Raw genomic sequence first — 16,206 nt, 5'->3', positions numbered from 1 at the left:
AGACTTGGTTTCAATGAGAATGACAGATCTATAACTCAAACTTCTATATGAATTTAGCAGCTTTAAGTATCAAAAGTAAAAGTAAAAGTATAAATAATGTCAAATTCCTAATTTTATGGAAACCAGATGGCACAATTGTTGTCTCCCAACACAAAGTATTTGTGTTTAGTGAGTTCTCCAGATCAGAGGCAGTAGAGATGACCAGGGATGTTCTCTGTTTAGTGAGTCCGCCAGATCAGAGGCAGTAGAGATGACCAGGGATGTTCTCTGTTTAGTGAGTCCGCCAGATCAGAGGCAGTAGAGATGACCAGGGATGTTCTCTGTTTAGTGAGTCCGCCAGATCAGAGGCAGTAGAGATGACCAGGGATGTTCTCTGTTTAGTGAGTCCGCCAGATCAGAGGCAGTAGAGATGACCAGGGATGTTCTCTTGATAAGTGTGTAAATTGGATCATTTTCCTGTCCTGCTAAGCATTCATTCAAAATGTAACAAGTACTTTTGGGTGTCAGGGAAAATGTATGGAGTAAAATGTACACTATTTTAATTAGGAATGTAGTGATGCAAAAGTAAAAGTTGTCAAAAATATAAATGGTGAAGTAAAGTACAGATAGCCTAAAAACTGCTTAAGTAGCAGCCTACTTCAATTAAAGTAGTTTTTGTTAAGTAGTAGCCTACTTCAATTAAAGTATTTTCTGTTAAGTAGTAGCCTACTTTAATTAAAGTATTTTTGTTAAGTGGTAGCCTACTTCAATTAAAGTATTTTTTGTTAAGTAGTAGCCTACTTTAAGGTATTTTTTGTTAAGTAGCCTACGTTATACCACTACCACTACAGCTCTCCAGCATCAGTTATGGAAACCTGACCCTACTGTAGCTATCGAGACAACTCTAGCATAGATTACAACAGTATGAGTCATAATACCCATAAAACCTAGCTGTCAAACAGAGAAATGGTTCCAATCTTTTTTCTACCATTCATTTTTTCCCATAGGGGGATTTTAGAAACGCTTTTAAAATAAGAGATGTGTTTTGTGTAGGTGTACCCTGACGTGACGTTTTGATAACCGTGTAAATCTCTCTAGGACAAGGTGACTTTAATCAATGTATTTGTCTGTATTTATCCGCCCCAAATGAAATTCTAATTAGCTGCTAATGTGGCTATCATAAAGAACTACAAACGCCATGACGATCTGGATGAGACTGCTGAATTCGAGGCAAAGGTAAGAATCTCTGAATTAACTATCTAATGTTAGCTAAATGTAGTAGGGAATAGATAGGCTACATTTCCTTAAATTGACAGTTCTGTGAAATGTCTTTTACAAGTTTTAAATTGACACAATACCTGTTAGAAAAGGTGTCAGCTAGAGATGACATGCAGGAGCTTTCAGGGATTTGTAGGTATGCAAGATGTTTGCTGTGATGCTAATTAGCATGTTCGAATCTGAGTGTAAATAGAGCCGAATATATTAACAAAAGTCACCTTTTGTCCGAAATAGATTTACATGCTTATCAAAACATCACACCAGGGCAAGCCTACACGAAACACAGCCTTAATTTTAAGTGTTTTTAAAATGGCCCATGAGAAAAATTATTGGAACCATTTTCCTGATTGACCGCAAGGTTTTATGGGTATTGTGACACCTCCACTGTGGGGCTCTATCAGACCTCCTAGCTATTCATAATGAAGCACTCCAATGACGGAGAGAGAATATGCAATGAGCTGAGCTCATCTCCGCTGTGGTCTTCGGTGAGTGGAGATAGGCTACAGAGTTGAGTCCACATATATTTTGACTGGCACAAACGTTTTGCCCTGTCATGCCTTTATCACGGTTCTCCCGTGACCATAATCCAGGGATTGGAGTCCAAGAGGGCTCTTTGAGGTGAATGCAAGGATACCTTTTTTTTAATCAGGTTAAAGAGGTGGAAAGGATTTCTTTTTGTATCAGGATTAGGTGATTTGGTTTTGGTAGCCTAATTCTGCAGCAATAACTCCGGACGCGCTTTAACTTCAAGACGCGCTGTGCGTTTCTCTTCCAAAAGATCAACATGATGTCTGCCATAGATACGGGTACATCTGTGTACCAACCAGCACAACTACTGAATTGGATCTATATGTCTCTACAAGACTCCCACCAGACCAATGACTTCGATGCGTTCAGACCGGATTCGGAGAGTTCTCCACCGGACCTGAACAACTACGAACAGCGGTCCGCTGCCGCTGTCGACCTGAGCTCTGCGCTCAACTCAAACTATCTTAACAACTTCTTGCAACTTCAGAGGAATGAGGTAAAGTTGTGAAAAGTTTATACAAAAAAAAAACCTTATGAAATATGTGATTTGCACAAACTGTATAGTGTGTCATGCCAAGCAACTTTGATTGAACTTTATCCAATATTGTATTCTGTCATTCATAGAACAATTATAATATTGTCATTGCAATGAACACTTTTAACCATCTTTTTTTTTGTCTCAAGTTGAACATTAAAGCTGTATACTGTTACCCCTTCACTTGAAACACGCACAGATATGTTCTTATATAATTTGGTTTTGATTATAATAATAATTATACTCAACCCATAGGGCTACAAAATCTTACAGTCCCATTTTAAGAATGAAAGCAGAGCCCCTGCGGTCTAAGGCACTGCATCTCAGTGCTAGAGGCGTCATTACAGACCTCGAATCTATGGGAGTCCCATAGGGCGGCGCACAATTGGCCCAGCGTCGTTAGGGTTTTCCCCGGGGTAGGACGTCATTGTAAATAAGAATGAGTTATTAACTGACTAGCCTAGTTAAATAAAGGTTACATTTAAAAAAAAAAAATGATAATAATAATTTACCAATTCAATGTGCCATCCTACATATTTTCACATTTTAATGCATGACCCACTTACAATATTATTTTAGCTGGACATACAGTAAACTTACGGACATACAGTAAACTTACAGTAACGTACAGTAACGTACAGTAAACTACAGTAAACTACAGTAAACGTACAGTAAACTAGAGTAAATGTACAGTAAACTACAGTAAATGTACAGTAAACATACAGCAACGTACAGTAACGTACAGTAAACGTACAGTAAACGTACAGTAACGTACAGTTAACATACAGTAACGTACAGTAATGTACAGTAACGTACAGCAAACGTACAGTAACGTACAGTAACGTACAGTAAACGTACAGTAAACGTACAGTAAACTACAGTAAATGTACAGTAACGTACAGTAACGTACAGTAAACATACAGCAACGTACAGTTAACATACAGTAACGTACAGTAATGTACAGTAACGTACAGCAAACGTACAGTAACGTACAGTAACGTACAGCAAACGTACAGTAAACGAACAGTAACGTACAGTAACGTACAGTAATGTACAGTGACGTACAGTAACGTACAGTAAACATACAGTAAACTACAGTAAACGTACAGTACACGTACAGTAAATCCCTAGCTCTGACATACCTGCATCCATTGGGCCACAACAGTGTGGTGACTGGTGATTGGCTGTATGTAGGCTATAGTATGAATGAGCCCCTCTTACACAGTACATAGTGCCTGGTGTGTGTTGAGACTGTTCTGATGTCAGTGGGCTGCCAGGGGAGGTAGGGAAGGTTGAAAAAGTCTACATCCCACATGCTGTTGCTGGTGGTGGTGCTCAATTCGATTACCATCCCTCTCAGGAGAAGTCTGAAATATAGACCGGTGCAGTATGTCAAGTAGAATACCACATTCATCAGGCGCGGTGAGGAAGAAACTAGGATTTATTTGGCTTGTGAGATATGCTACAGAAAGCTAGGCTGTATCTTATTCGCTATATAGTGCACTACGTTTGACCAGAGGAAAAGCATCAACGGGAAGTTAATAGGAGCATATCAACTTTGGTGTCAACTGAAAGTAAAATCAAGACGTCGTTCAACCATTTTCCAACCTAAAATAAACAGATTTATGGTGGACAGATGGAAAAGGGGTCTTGAAAAACAACTGCTAAAAAAAGTATTAAAAGGTATTAGAAATAAATAAAATAAAAAATAAAAATTTGAAGTAAACTAATATCAACATTTATATTTAGTTTTGCATAAATGATTTGAGTTCTGTAAGTTTAAGAAATATTACCTAACGTCTTGTCATTCTGTGAACCAAAAACCCACATATTTTAAAGATATTTTCTAATGTCTCTGCCTCTTGAGGATCATGAAAGTTCACTACAGTAACACGTAAAGGAAGACCCACCAATTCTTTTTTTTTTTTTTTTACTGATATCAAGTTTGTTTCTGAATTATTAAATGACTAAAAAGATTCACTCTGTTACAAAAATGGGAACAGAGTGACCGAAAATAAGTTACACAATGACTGCAATTGAATTGGCCAAATCATAGTAGTCACAAACCAGAATTGCAGTAGAGCACATTGCAGTATAGTAGAGTACAGTATAGTTCCGTAGTGTAGAGTTCAGTACAGTACAGTATAATCCAGTAGAGTAGAGTTCAGTAGAGTAGAGTATAGTCCAGTACAGTATAGTCCAGTACAGTATAGTAGAGTATAGTCCAGTAGAGTAGAGTTCAGTAGAGTAGAGTATAGTCCAGTACAGTATAGTCCAGTACAGTATAGTAGAGTATAGTCCCGTAGAGTAGAGTTCAGTAGAGTAGAGTATAGTCCAGTACAGTAGAGTCCAGTCCAGTAGAGTAGAGTTCAGTAGAGTTCAGTGCAGTACAGTATAGTAGAGTTCAGTACAGTATAGTAGAGTTCAGTACAGTACAGTAGAGTTCAGTACAGTATAGTAGAGTTCAGTACAGTACAGTAGAGTTCAGTACAGTATAGTAGAGTTCAGTACAGTACAGTAGAGTTCAGTAGAGTTCAGTACAGTATAGTAGAGTTCAGTACAGTACAGTAGAGTTCAGTACAGTATAGTAGAGTTCAGTACAGTACAGTAGAGTTCAGTACAGTATAGTAGAGTTCAGTAGAGTTCAGTGCAGTATAGTAGAGTTCAGTAGAGTATAGTAGAGTGCAGTACAGTTCAGTATAGTTCAGTAGAGTAGAGTATAGTTCAGTACAGTATAGTATAGTTCAGTAGAGTTCAGTACAGTAGAGTTCAGTCCAGTACAGTAGAGTTCAGTCCAGTAGAGTTCAGTACAGTAGAGTTCAGTATAGTCCAGTAGAGTTCAGTACAGTAGAGTTCAGTCCAGCATAGTAGAGTTCAGTCCAGTAGAGTTCAGTATAGTAGAGTTCAGTAGAGTAGAGTTCAGTAGAGTATAGTTCAGTCCAGTAGAGTTCAGTCCAGTAGAGTTCAGTCCAGTAGAGTTCAGTCCAGTAGAGTTCAGTCCAGTAGAGTTCAGTATAGTACAGTTCAGTCCAGTAGAGTTCAGTAGAGTAGAGTTCAGTCCAGTAGAGTTCAGTCCAGTAGAGTTTAGTAGAGTAGAGTTCAGTCCAGTAGAGTTCAGTCCAGTAGAGTTCAGTATAGTACAGTTCAGTCCAGCATAGTAGAGTTCAGTCCAGTAGAGTTCAGTCCAGTAGAGTTCAGTACAGTAGAGTTCAGTATAGTCCAGTAGAGTTCAGTACAGTAGAGTTCAGTATAGTCCAGTAGAGTTCAGTATAGTCCAGTAGAGTTCAGTACAGTAGAGTTCAGTATAGTCCAGTAGAGTTCAGTACAGTAGAGTTCAGTCCAGCATAGTAGAGTTCAGTCCAGTAGAGTTCAGTATAGTAGAGTTCAGTATAGTCCAGTAGAGTTCAGTAGAGTAGAGTTCAGTCCAGTAGAGTTCAGTCCAGTAGAGTAGAGTTCAGTACAGTAGAGTTCAGTAGAGTTCAGTAGAGTATAGTTCAGTATAGTCCAGTAGAGTAGAATACAGTTCAGTAGAGTAGAGTTCAGTCCAGTTCAGTACAGTATAGTCCAGTACAGTATAGTTCAGTATAGTAGAGTTCAGTTCAGTACAGTAGAGTTCAGTACAGTAGAGTCCAGTACAGTACGGTAGAGTTCAGTACAGTACAGTAGAGTAGAGTTCAGTACAGTAGAGTTCAGTAGAGTAGAGTTCAGTACAGTTCAGTACAATAGAGTAGAGTTCAGTACAGTACAGTTCAGTAGAGTAGAGTTCAGTACAGTACAGTTCAGTACAGAAGAGTAGAGTTCAGTAGAGTTCAGTACAGTAGAGTAGAGTACAGTAGAGTAGAGTTCAGTAGAGTAGAGTTCAGTACAGTAGAGTAGAGTTCAGTACAGTTCAGTACAGTAGAGTAGAGTTCAGTACAGTAGAGTAGAGTTCAGTACAGTTCAGTACAGTAGAGTAGAGTTCAGTACAGTTCAGTACAGTAGAGTAGAGTTCAGTACAGTACAGTTCAGTAGAGTAGAGTTCAGTACAGTAGAGTAGAGTTCAGTACAGTTCAGTTCAGTAGAGTAGAGTTCAGTACAGTACAGTTCAGTACAGTAGAGTAGAGTTCAGTACAGTAGAGTAGAGTTCAGTACAGTTCAGTAGAGTAGAGTTCAGTACAGTTCAGTACAGTAGAGTAGAGTTCAGTAGAGTAGAGTTCAGTACAGTACAGTACAGTAGAGTACAGTACAGTTCAGTTCAGTACAGTACAGTTCAGTAGAGTAGAGTTCAGTACAGTAGAGTAGAGTTCATTACAGTTCAGTTCAGTAGAGTAGAGTTCAGTCCAGTATAGTAGTTCAGTTCAGTTCAGTCCAGACATCATTTGAGTCAATTGGAGGTGTACCTGTGGATGTATTTCAAGGCCTACCTTCAAACTCAGTGCCTCTTTGCTTGACATCATGGGCAAATCAAAAGAAATCAGCCAAGACCTCAGATAAAAAATGTAGACCTCCACAAGTTCCGTTCATCCTTGGGAGCAATTTCCAAACGCCTGAAGGTACCACGTTCATCTGTACAAACAATAGTACGCAAGTATAAACACCATGGGACCACGCAGCCGTCATACCGCTCAGTTCTGTCTCCTAGAGATTAACGTACTTTGGTGCAAAAAGTGCAAATCAATCCCAGAACAACAGCAAGGGACCTTGTGAAGATGCTGGAGGAAACAGGTACAAAAGTATCTATATCCACAGTAAAACGAGTCCTATATTGACATAACCTGAAAGGGCGCTCAGCAAGGAAGAAGCCATTGCTTCAAAACCACCATAAAAAAGCCAGGCTACGGTTTGCAACTGCACATGGGGACAAACATCGTACTTTTTGGAGAAATGTTCTCTGGTCTGATGAAACAAATATATAACTGTTTGGCCATAATGACCATCGTTATGTTTTGAGGAAAAAGGGGGAGGCTTGCAAGCCAAAGAACACCATCCCAACCATGAAGCACGGGGGTGGCAGCATCATGTTGTGGGGGTGCTTTGCTGCAGGAGGGACTGGTCCACTTCACAAAATAGATGGCGTTATGAGGAGGAAAATGATGATGGATATATTGAAGCAACATCTCAAGTCATCAGTCAGGAAGATAAAGCTTGGTCGCAAATGGGTCTTCCAAATGGACAATGACCCCAAGCATACTTCCAAAGTTGTGGCAAAATGGCTTAAGGACAGCAAAGTCATGTTATTGGAGTGGCCATCCCAAAGCCCTGACCTCGATCCTATAGAAAATGTGTGGGCAGACCTGAAAAGGCATATGCGAGCAAGGAGGCCTACAAACCTGACTCAGTTACACCAGCTCTGTCAGGAGGAATGGGCCAAAATTCACCCAACTTATTTTGAGAAGCTTGTGGAAGGCTACCCGAAACGTTTGACCCAAGTTAAACAATTTCAAGGCAATGCTAACAAATACTAATTGAGTGTATGTAAACTTCTGACCCACTGGGAATGTGATGAAATAAATAAAAGCTGAAAAAAATAATTCTCTCTACTATTATTCTGACATTTCACATTCTTAGAATAAAGTAGTGATCCTAACTGACCTAAGACAGGGTATATTTACTCGGATTAAATGTTAGGAATTGTGAAAAACTGATGGCTATGTTGTATGTAAACTTCTGACTTCAACTGTATCTGCCTTTGTGTACATATCCAGGATGCATCACCGTGAAGAGAATGCCATTCATAATTATGCACAGATCAAGTACCCATGATGCCATTCTGTTACTATCATTTTATTTGCCGGGAGTTGATCCACTTACTGCAGTTTAATAACCAGGTGTCATATAGCCGACTCCCCATTCTTTCTGCAGACGTCTTTGAATATTAATTCGGAGTAGATATTTAAGAGTGTTTTGGTAAATGTGGTAACGTAACATTTTGTTGCTGTTCCGTTACCGCTCTGTTACCAGACTTTAAATCTGTTCCTCAAATAAATGTGTTTTAGTAGAATGTTCAGTGGCAATTGTTAAAAGTAAACTTCTGCATATACTGTAGGTGTAAGGTGTGTTTAACGTTGCGATCCATGGTTTTTGCTCGGGGTATGTTTTAAAGTGTAAAAGTAAGTCTCAGCGTCACCCTGTCACCGTGTAATTTCCCATTCATAAATGCTTGAATCTGCTCTAGTAGCTGTCACGGTTATGACAGTGGAGTTATGACGATAACCACGAGAGCATTCATTAAATACTTGTAATGATTCTATATGCTGTTAGAAGATGTAGGTGTTATGATGACCCATGGTTAGTGTACAGTATGACCCATGGTTAGTGTACAGTATGACCCATGGTTAGTGTATGACCCATGGTTAGTGTACAGTATGACCCATGGTTAGTGTACAGTATGACCCATGGTTAGTGTACAGTATGACCCATGGTTAGTGTACAGTATGACCCATGGTTAGTGTACAGTATGACCCATGGTTAGTGTACAGTATGACCCATGGTTAGTGTACAGTATGACCCATGGTTAGTGTATGACCCATGGTTAGTGTACAGTATGACCCATGGTTAGTGTATGACCCATGGTTAGTGTACAGTATGACCCATGGTTAGTGTATGACCCATGGTTAGTGTACAGTATGACCCATGGTTAGTGTATGACCCATGGTTAGTGTACAGTATGACCCATGGTTAGTGTATGACCCATGGTTAGTGTACAGTATGACCCATGGTTAGTGTATGACCCATGGTTAGTGTACAGTATGACCCATGGTTAGTGTATGGCCCATGGTTAGTGTACAGTATGACCCATGGTTAGTGTATGACCCATGGTTAGTGTACAGTATGACCCATGGTTAGTGTATGACCCATGGTTAGTGTACAGTATGACCCATGGTTAGTGTATGACCCATGGTTAGTGTACAGTATGCACCATGGTTAGTGTATGACCCATGGTTAGTGTACAGTATGCACCATGGTTAGTGTACAGTATGACCCATGGTTAGTGTATGACCCATGGTTAGTGTACAGTATGCACCATGGTTAGTGTATGCCCCATGGTTAGTGTACAGTATGACCCATGGTTAGTGTATGACCCATGGTTAGTGTACAGTATGCACCATGGTTAGTGTATGACCCATGGTTAGTGTACAGTATGACCCATGGTTAGTGTACAGTATGAACCATGGTTAGTGTATGACCCATGGTTAGTGTATGAACCATGGTTAGTGTACAGTTTGACCCATGGTTAGTGTACAATATGACCCATGGTTAGTGTATGCCCCATGGTTAGTGTACAGCATGACCCATAGTTAGTGTATGCCCCATGGTTAGTGTACAGTATCACCCATGGTTAGTGTATGACCCATGGTTAGTGTACAGTATGACCCATGGTTAGTGTATGCCCCATGGTTAGTGTACAGTATGACCCATGGTTAGTGTATGCCCCATGGTTAGTGTACAGTATGACCCATAGTTAGTGTATGCCCCATGGTTAGTGTACAGTATCACCCATGGTTAGTGTATGACCCATGGTTAGTGTATGACCCATGGTTAGTGTATGCCCCATGGTTAGTGTACAGTATGACCCATGGTTAGTGTATCACCCATGGTTAATGTATGCCCCATAGTTAGTGTATGCCCCATGGTTAGTGTACAGTATGACCCATGGTTAGTGTATCACCCATGGTTAGTGTATGCCCCATGGTTAGTGTACAGTATGACCCATGGTTAGTGTACAGCATGACCCATAGTTAGTGTATGACCTATGGTTAGTGTACAGTATGACCCATGGTTAGTGTACAGTATGACCCATAGTTAGTGTATGCCCCATGGTTAGTGTACAGTATGACCCATGGTTAGTGTATGCACCATGGTTAGTGTATGCCCCATGGTTAGTGTACAGTATGACCCATGGTTAGTGTATCACCCATGGTTAGTGTATGCCCCATGGTTAGTGTACAGTATGACCCATGGTTAGTGTATCACCCATGGTTAGTGTACAGTATGACCCATGGTTAGTGTATCACCCATGGTTAGTGTATGCCCCATGGTTAGTGTACAGTATGACCCATGGTTAGTGTATCACCCATGGTTAGTGTATGACCCATGGTTAGTGTATGACCCATGGTTAGTGTATAACCCATAATCTATATAAGTATATTTCTGTGTTTAATGCCTCTCAGTCATCGACATCATTACTGATGTAGAGGTGGCTGGTTAATCTTTCAAAGTGGTTTAACAGTCGTACACACTTCCATGTGGTACAGGGAGTTGATTACTCACATAGACAACGTAACATGGTTGTGTTTAACGTAGCGATTTGTGGCTTTATGACATCGCCCAGTGCACTGGAAATTGCCTCGCTTGCGTCCTGATCCAGTTCCATTCCACATCCTGATCCAGTTCCATTCCACATCCTGATCCAGTTCCATTCCACATCCTGATCCAGTTCCATTCCACATCCTGATCCAGTTCTATTCCACATCCTGATCCAGATCCATTCCACATCCTGATCCAGTTCCATTCCACATCCTGATCCAGTTCCATTCCACATCCTGATCCAGTTCTATTCCACATCCTGATCCAGATCCATTCCACACCCTGATCCAGTTCCATTCCACATCCTGATCCAGATCCATTCCACATCCTGATCCAGTTCTATTCCACATCCTGATCCAGTTCTATTCCACATCCTGATCCAGATCCATTCCACATCCTGATCCAGATCCATTCCACACCCTGATCCAGATCCATTCCACATCCTGATCCAGATCCATTCCACATCCTGATCCAGATCCATTCCACATCCCGATCCAGTTCCATTCCACATCCCGATCCAGTTCCATTCCACATCCCGATCCAGTTCCATTCCACATCCCGATCCAGTTCCATTCCACACCCTGATCCAGATCCATTCCACATCCTGATCCAGATCCATTCCACACCCTGATCCAGATCCATTCCACATCCTGATCCAGATCCATTCCACATCCTGATCCAGTTCCATTCCACATCCTGATCCAGTTCCATTCCACATCCCGATCCAGATCCATTCCACATCCCGATCCAGTTCCATTCCACATCCCGATCCAGTTCCATTCCACATCCCGATCCAGTTCCATTCCACATCCCGATCCAGATCCATTCCACATCCTGATCCAGTTCCATTCCACATCCTGATCCAGTTCCATTCCACATCCTGATCCAGTTCCATTCCACATCCCGATCCAGTTCCATTCCACATCCCGATCCAGTTCCATTCCACATCCTGATCCAGTTCCATTCCACATCCTGATCCAGTTCCATTCCACATCCCGATCCAGATCCATTCCACATCCTGATCCAGTTCCATTCCACATCCTGATCCAGTTCCATTCCACATCCTGATCCAGTTCCATTCCACATCCCGATCCAGTTCCAATCCACATCCCGATCCAGATCCATTCCACAACACATAGTACGTAAGAACTTTTATTGAATAAAATAGCACAACAGCCTGTTGCTTCTTCACACACTGGTGCTATAGTCAGGGTTCATATCCGGTTCATTGGATACAATGGTACTGATTGTGCCAACCCAAAAGGGGGAATCAGAAAAGGATCCTTGACAAAGGCATTCTGTTCCTCTCAGGAAATGGAATTCTTTCTGCTCGTAGAGGGAATGACAACACATCTGGAAAGATAAAATAATGTCCACTTCTGTTGTGAGGAAACTAGCAGACAGGAAGATCTATCAAGTTGTGGTGTTCTGGCACAGACAGACAGACAGACAGACAGACACAGACACAGACAGACAGACACAGACACAGACAGACAGACAGACAGACAGACAGACAGACAGACAGACAGACAGACAGACTGACTGACTGACTGACTGACTGACTGACTGACTGACTGACTGACTGACTGACTGACTGACTGACTGACTGACTGACTGACTGACTGACTGACTGACTGACTGACTGACTGACTGACTGTACTGTACTGTACTGTAATGGCCCAGATAGAGATATATAGTTAGATAGATAGATAGATAGATAGATAGATAGATAGATAGATAGATAGATAGATAGATAGATAGATAGATAGATAGATAGATAGATAGAGATATATAGTTAGATAGATAGATAGGCAGTACTGTAATGACCCTGCCATGTATCTATCTGCACTCTGTCAGCTAATTGGCACAATCCTGTTTAGGCCTAATATCCCAGATTGTACCTTTTAACATGCTCTATGTGTTATTCACTCAATGCAGTGTTAGAGACAGGCTCGTCTGTCATTGACATTTTCAGCAAGATTCAATTCTTTCCCATTACTTTAATGACATATTGATGAGAAAAATGTTTTGTTATCAACTAAATTTCAAGTCCATATTTCACTCAGGGCTCTATTCAATCCGTATCGCGTGTTAAAATCGTAGATGCGTGTTAAAATGTAAAGGTAATTTCCGGTAATTGAGCCGGCACATGCTGCGTTTACCGGGAATGCAGTCTTCTTGACCGTGGCGTCGTTGCCTTTAATTTTCCATTGCGCTATTTAGTGGATGTTCAGTGCTACAGATTCAATAGAGTCCTCATTGTTTTCTGTCCGCAGGCCTTAAACAACAATTTGTATAGAAGGTCCTCTCCTTACGGCTCGCTCAGCAACATCGTAGACGGCTTGACTTCTCTGACGGACCACTTCTCTGACCTTTCCCTCGCCTCTGAGTCACGCAAACCGAGCAAGCGACCGCCGTCCAACTACCTGTGCCATCTCTGCTTCAACAAAGGACATTACATCAAAGACTGCCCGCAGGTGAGCAGAGCATTGGCCCCCACACACACACACACACACACACACACACACACACACACACACACACACACACACACACACACACACACACACACACACACACACACACACACACACACACACACACACACACACCATCAAAGACTAACCCCAGCTGAGCTGGTTCTGGTGCTTTCAGAAACCAAGCAGCTTCCCCTCTCCTTTTGGCAAAGCTACAGTCCGTTGAAGTCCTAGACAGAACATTGCAGCCACCTTGCAAAACAGATGCCTTTTTTTAATTTGGCAAATGTATCACTATCGAAGTAATGTTGACGTGGTGAGGAAAGATCGTTAGTGGTTGTAGTAATGTTGACGTGGTGAGGAAAGATCGTTAGTGGTTGTAGTAATGGTGGAGTGGTGAGGAAAGATCGTTAGTGGTTGTAGTAACGTTGACGTGGTGAGGAAAGATCGTTAGTGGTTGTAGTAATGTTGAGGAAAGATCGTTAGTGGTTGTATTAACGTTGACGTGGTGAGGATAGATCGTTAGTGGTTGTAGTAATGATGACGTGGTGAGGAAAGATCGTTAGTGGTTGTAGTATTGTTGAGGAAAGATCGTTAGTGGTTGTAGTAATGTTGACGTGGTGAGGAAAGATCGTTAGTGGTTGTAGTAACGTTGACGTGGTGAGGAAAGATCGTTAGTGGTTGTAGTAACGTTGACGTGGTGAGGAAAGATCGTTAGTGGTTGTAGTAACGTTGACGTGGTGAGGAAAGATCGGTAGTGGTTGTAGTAATGTTGAGGAAAGATCGTTAGTGGTTGTAGTAATGTTGAGGAAAGATCGTTAGTGGTTGTAGTAATGATGACGTGTTGAAGGAAAGATCGTTAGTGGTTGTAGTAATGTTGACGTGGTGAGGAAAGATCGTTAGTGGTTGTAGTAATGATGACGTGTTGAAGGAAAGATCGTTAGTGGTTGTAGTAATGATGACGTGTTGAAGGAAAGATCGTTAGTGGTTGTAGTAATGTTGACGTGGTGAGGAAAGATCGTTAGTGGTTGTAGTAATGATGACGTGTTGAAGGAAAGATCGTTAGTGGTTGTAGTAATGTTGACGTGGTGAGGAAAGATCGTTAGTGGTTGTAGTAATGATGACGTGTTGAAGGAAAGATCGTTAGTGGTTGTAGTAATGATGACGTGTTGAAGGAAAGATCGTTAGTGGTTGTAGTAATGATGACGTGGTGAGGAAAGATCGTTAGTGGTTGTAGTAATGATGACGTGGTGAGGAAAGATCGTTAGTGGTTGTAGTAATGATGACGTGGTGAGGAAAGATCGTTAGCTGTTACATAACTAAGAAGTATTTCCCTGACGTTCAAAGACTCAAAATTATATTGGTTCAGAACGCATGATATGATGTTTCTGATAATAACTCATACCTGTGGCGAAGCACAGGGTTGAAACGTTTTGGGACTTCTATTCCATTCCACTAAACCATCACTACACTAAACCATCACTACACTAAACCATCACTACACTAAACCATCACTACACTAAACCATCACTCCACTAAACCATCACTACACTAAACAAGCACGTGCTTCTACACCTGCATTGCTTGCTGTTTGGGGTTTTAGGCTGGGTTTCAGCACAGCACTTTGTGACATCAGCTGATGTAAGAAGGTCTTTATAAATACATTTGATTGATTGATTGATTGATTGACTACACTACCACTACTTTACAATTTAAAGGAACAGCTATTTCTCTTTCCTTTCACCGTGACACGTTCTATGTACACTTTCACTGTATCAAATATTACTATTGAAGTCTGATTCAACATCACCCTGCCCAGACTCACCTGTTCTCACCCTGGCCAGACCCACCTGTTCTCACACTGCCCAGACCTACCTGTTATCACCCTGCCCAGACTCACCTGTTCTCACCCTGCCCAGACCCACCCGTTCTCACCCTGCCCAGACCTACCTGTTATCACCCTGACCAGACCTACCCGTTCTCACCCTGCCCAGACTCACCTGTTCTCACCCTGCCCAGACGCACCTGTTCTCACCCTGCCCAGACCCACCTGTTCTCACCCTGCCCAGACCCACCCGTTCTCACCCTGCCCAGACTCACCTGTTCTCACCCTGCCCAGACCCACCTGTTCTCACCCTGCCCAGACTCACCTGTTCTCACCCTGCCCAGACTCACCTGTTCTCACCCTGCCCAGACCCACCTGTTCTCACCCTGCCCAGACTCACCTGTTCTCACCCTGCCCAGACTCACCTGTTCTCACCCTGCCCAGACCCACCTGTTTTCACCCTGCCCAAAACCATCTGCAATAGTACCCTAGTGATCTAGTTCCCTCTACAGTAGTGATCTAGTTCCCTCTACAGTAGTGATCTAGTTCCCTCTACAGTAGTGATCTAGTTCCCTACAGTAGTGATCTAGTTCCCTCTACAGTAGTGATCTAGTTCCCTCTACAGTAGTGATCTAGTTCCCTACAGTAGTGTCCCAGTTCCCTCTACAGTAGTGATCTAGTTCCCTCTACAGTAGTGATCTAGTTCCCTCTACAGTAGTGATCTAGTTCCCTCTACAGTAGTGATCTAGTTCCCTACAGTAGTGTCCTAGTTCCCTCTACAGTAGTGATCTAGTTCCCTCTACAGTAGTGATCTAGTTCCCTCTACAGTAGTGATCTAGTTCTCTCTACAGTAGTGATCTAGTTCCCTCTACAGTAGTGATCTAGTTCCCTACAGTAGTGTCCTAGTTCCCTCTACAGTAGTGATCTAGTTCCCTCTACAGTAGTGATCTAGTTCCCTCTACAGTAGTGATCTAGTTCTCTCTACAGTAGTGATCTAGTTCCCTCTACAGTAGTGATCTAGTTCCCTACAGTAGTGTCCTAGTTCCCTCTACAGTAGTGATCTAGTTCCCTCTACAGTAGTGATCTAGTTCCCTCTACAGTAGTGATCTATTTCCCTCTACAGTAGTGATCTAGTTCTCTCTACAGTAGTGATCTAGTTCCCGCTACAGTAGTGATCTAGTTCCCTCTACAGTAGTGATCTAGTTCCCTCTACAGTAGTGTCCTAGTTCCCTCTACAGTAGTGATCTAGTTCTCTCTACAGTAGTGATCTAGTTCCCGCTACAGTAGTGATCTAGTTC

At 41.9% G+C, this 16,206-nt stretch overlaps 1 protein-coding gene across 1 annotated transcript in view; it reads left to right on the top strand.

Annotated features, from left to right (window-relative positions):
* Positions 1-1,707: 1,707 nt before the first annotated feature.
* LOC139569945 (zinc finger CCHC domain-containing protein 24-like) overlaps positions 1,708-16,206 on the top strand; it is a 61,242-nt gene continuing 46,743 nt past the window's right edge. Inside the window, exons 1-2 of the mRNA XM_071391336.1 lie at positions 1,708-2,281; positions 12,883-13,083. Of these exons, the coding sequence (XP_071247437.1) occupies positions 2,042-2,281; positions 12,883-13,083 (441 nt within the window). The 5' untranslated portion in view covers positions 1,708-2,041. The remainder of the gene's footprint in view (positions 2,282-12,882; positions 13,084-16,206) is intronic.

Source organism: Salvelinus alpinus, chromosome 3 (genome assembly GCF_045679555.1).
Source record: "Salvelinus alpinus chromosome 3, SLU_Salpinus.1, whole genome shotgun sequence".
Lineage (NCBI taxonomy): Eukaryota > Metazoa > Chordata > Actinopteri > Salmoniformes > Salmonidae > Salvelinus > Salvelinus alpinus.
The sequence above is the reverse complement of the archived record's forward strand: the minus strand, read 5'-3'. Positions and strand labels throughout refer to the sequence as shown.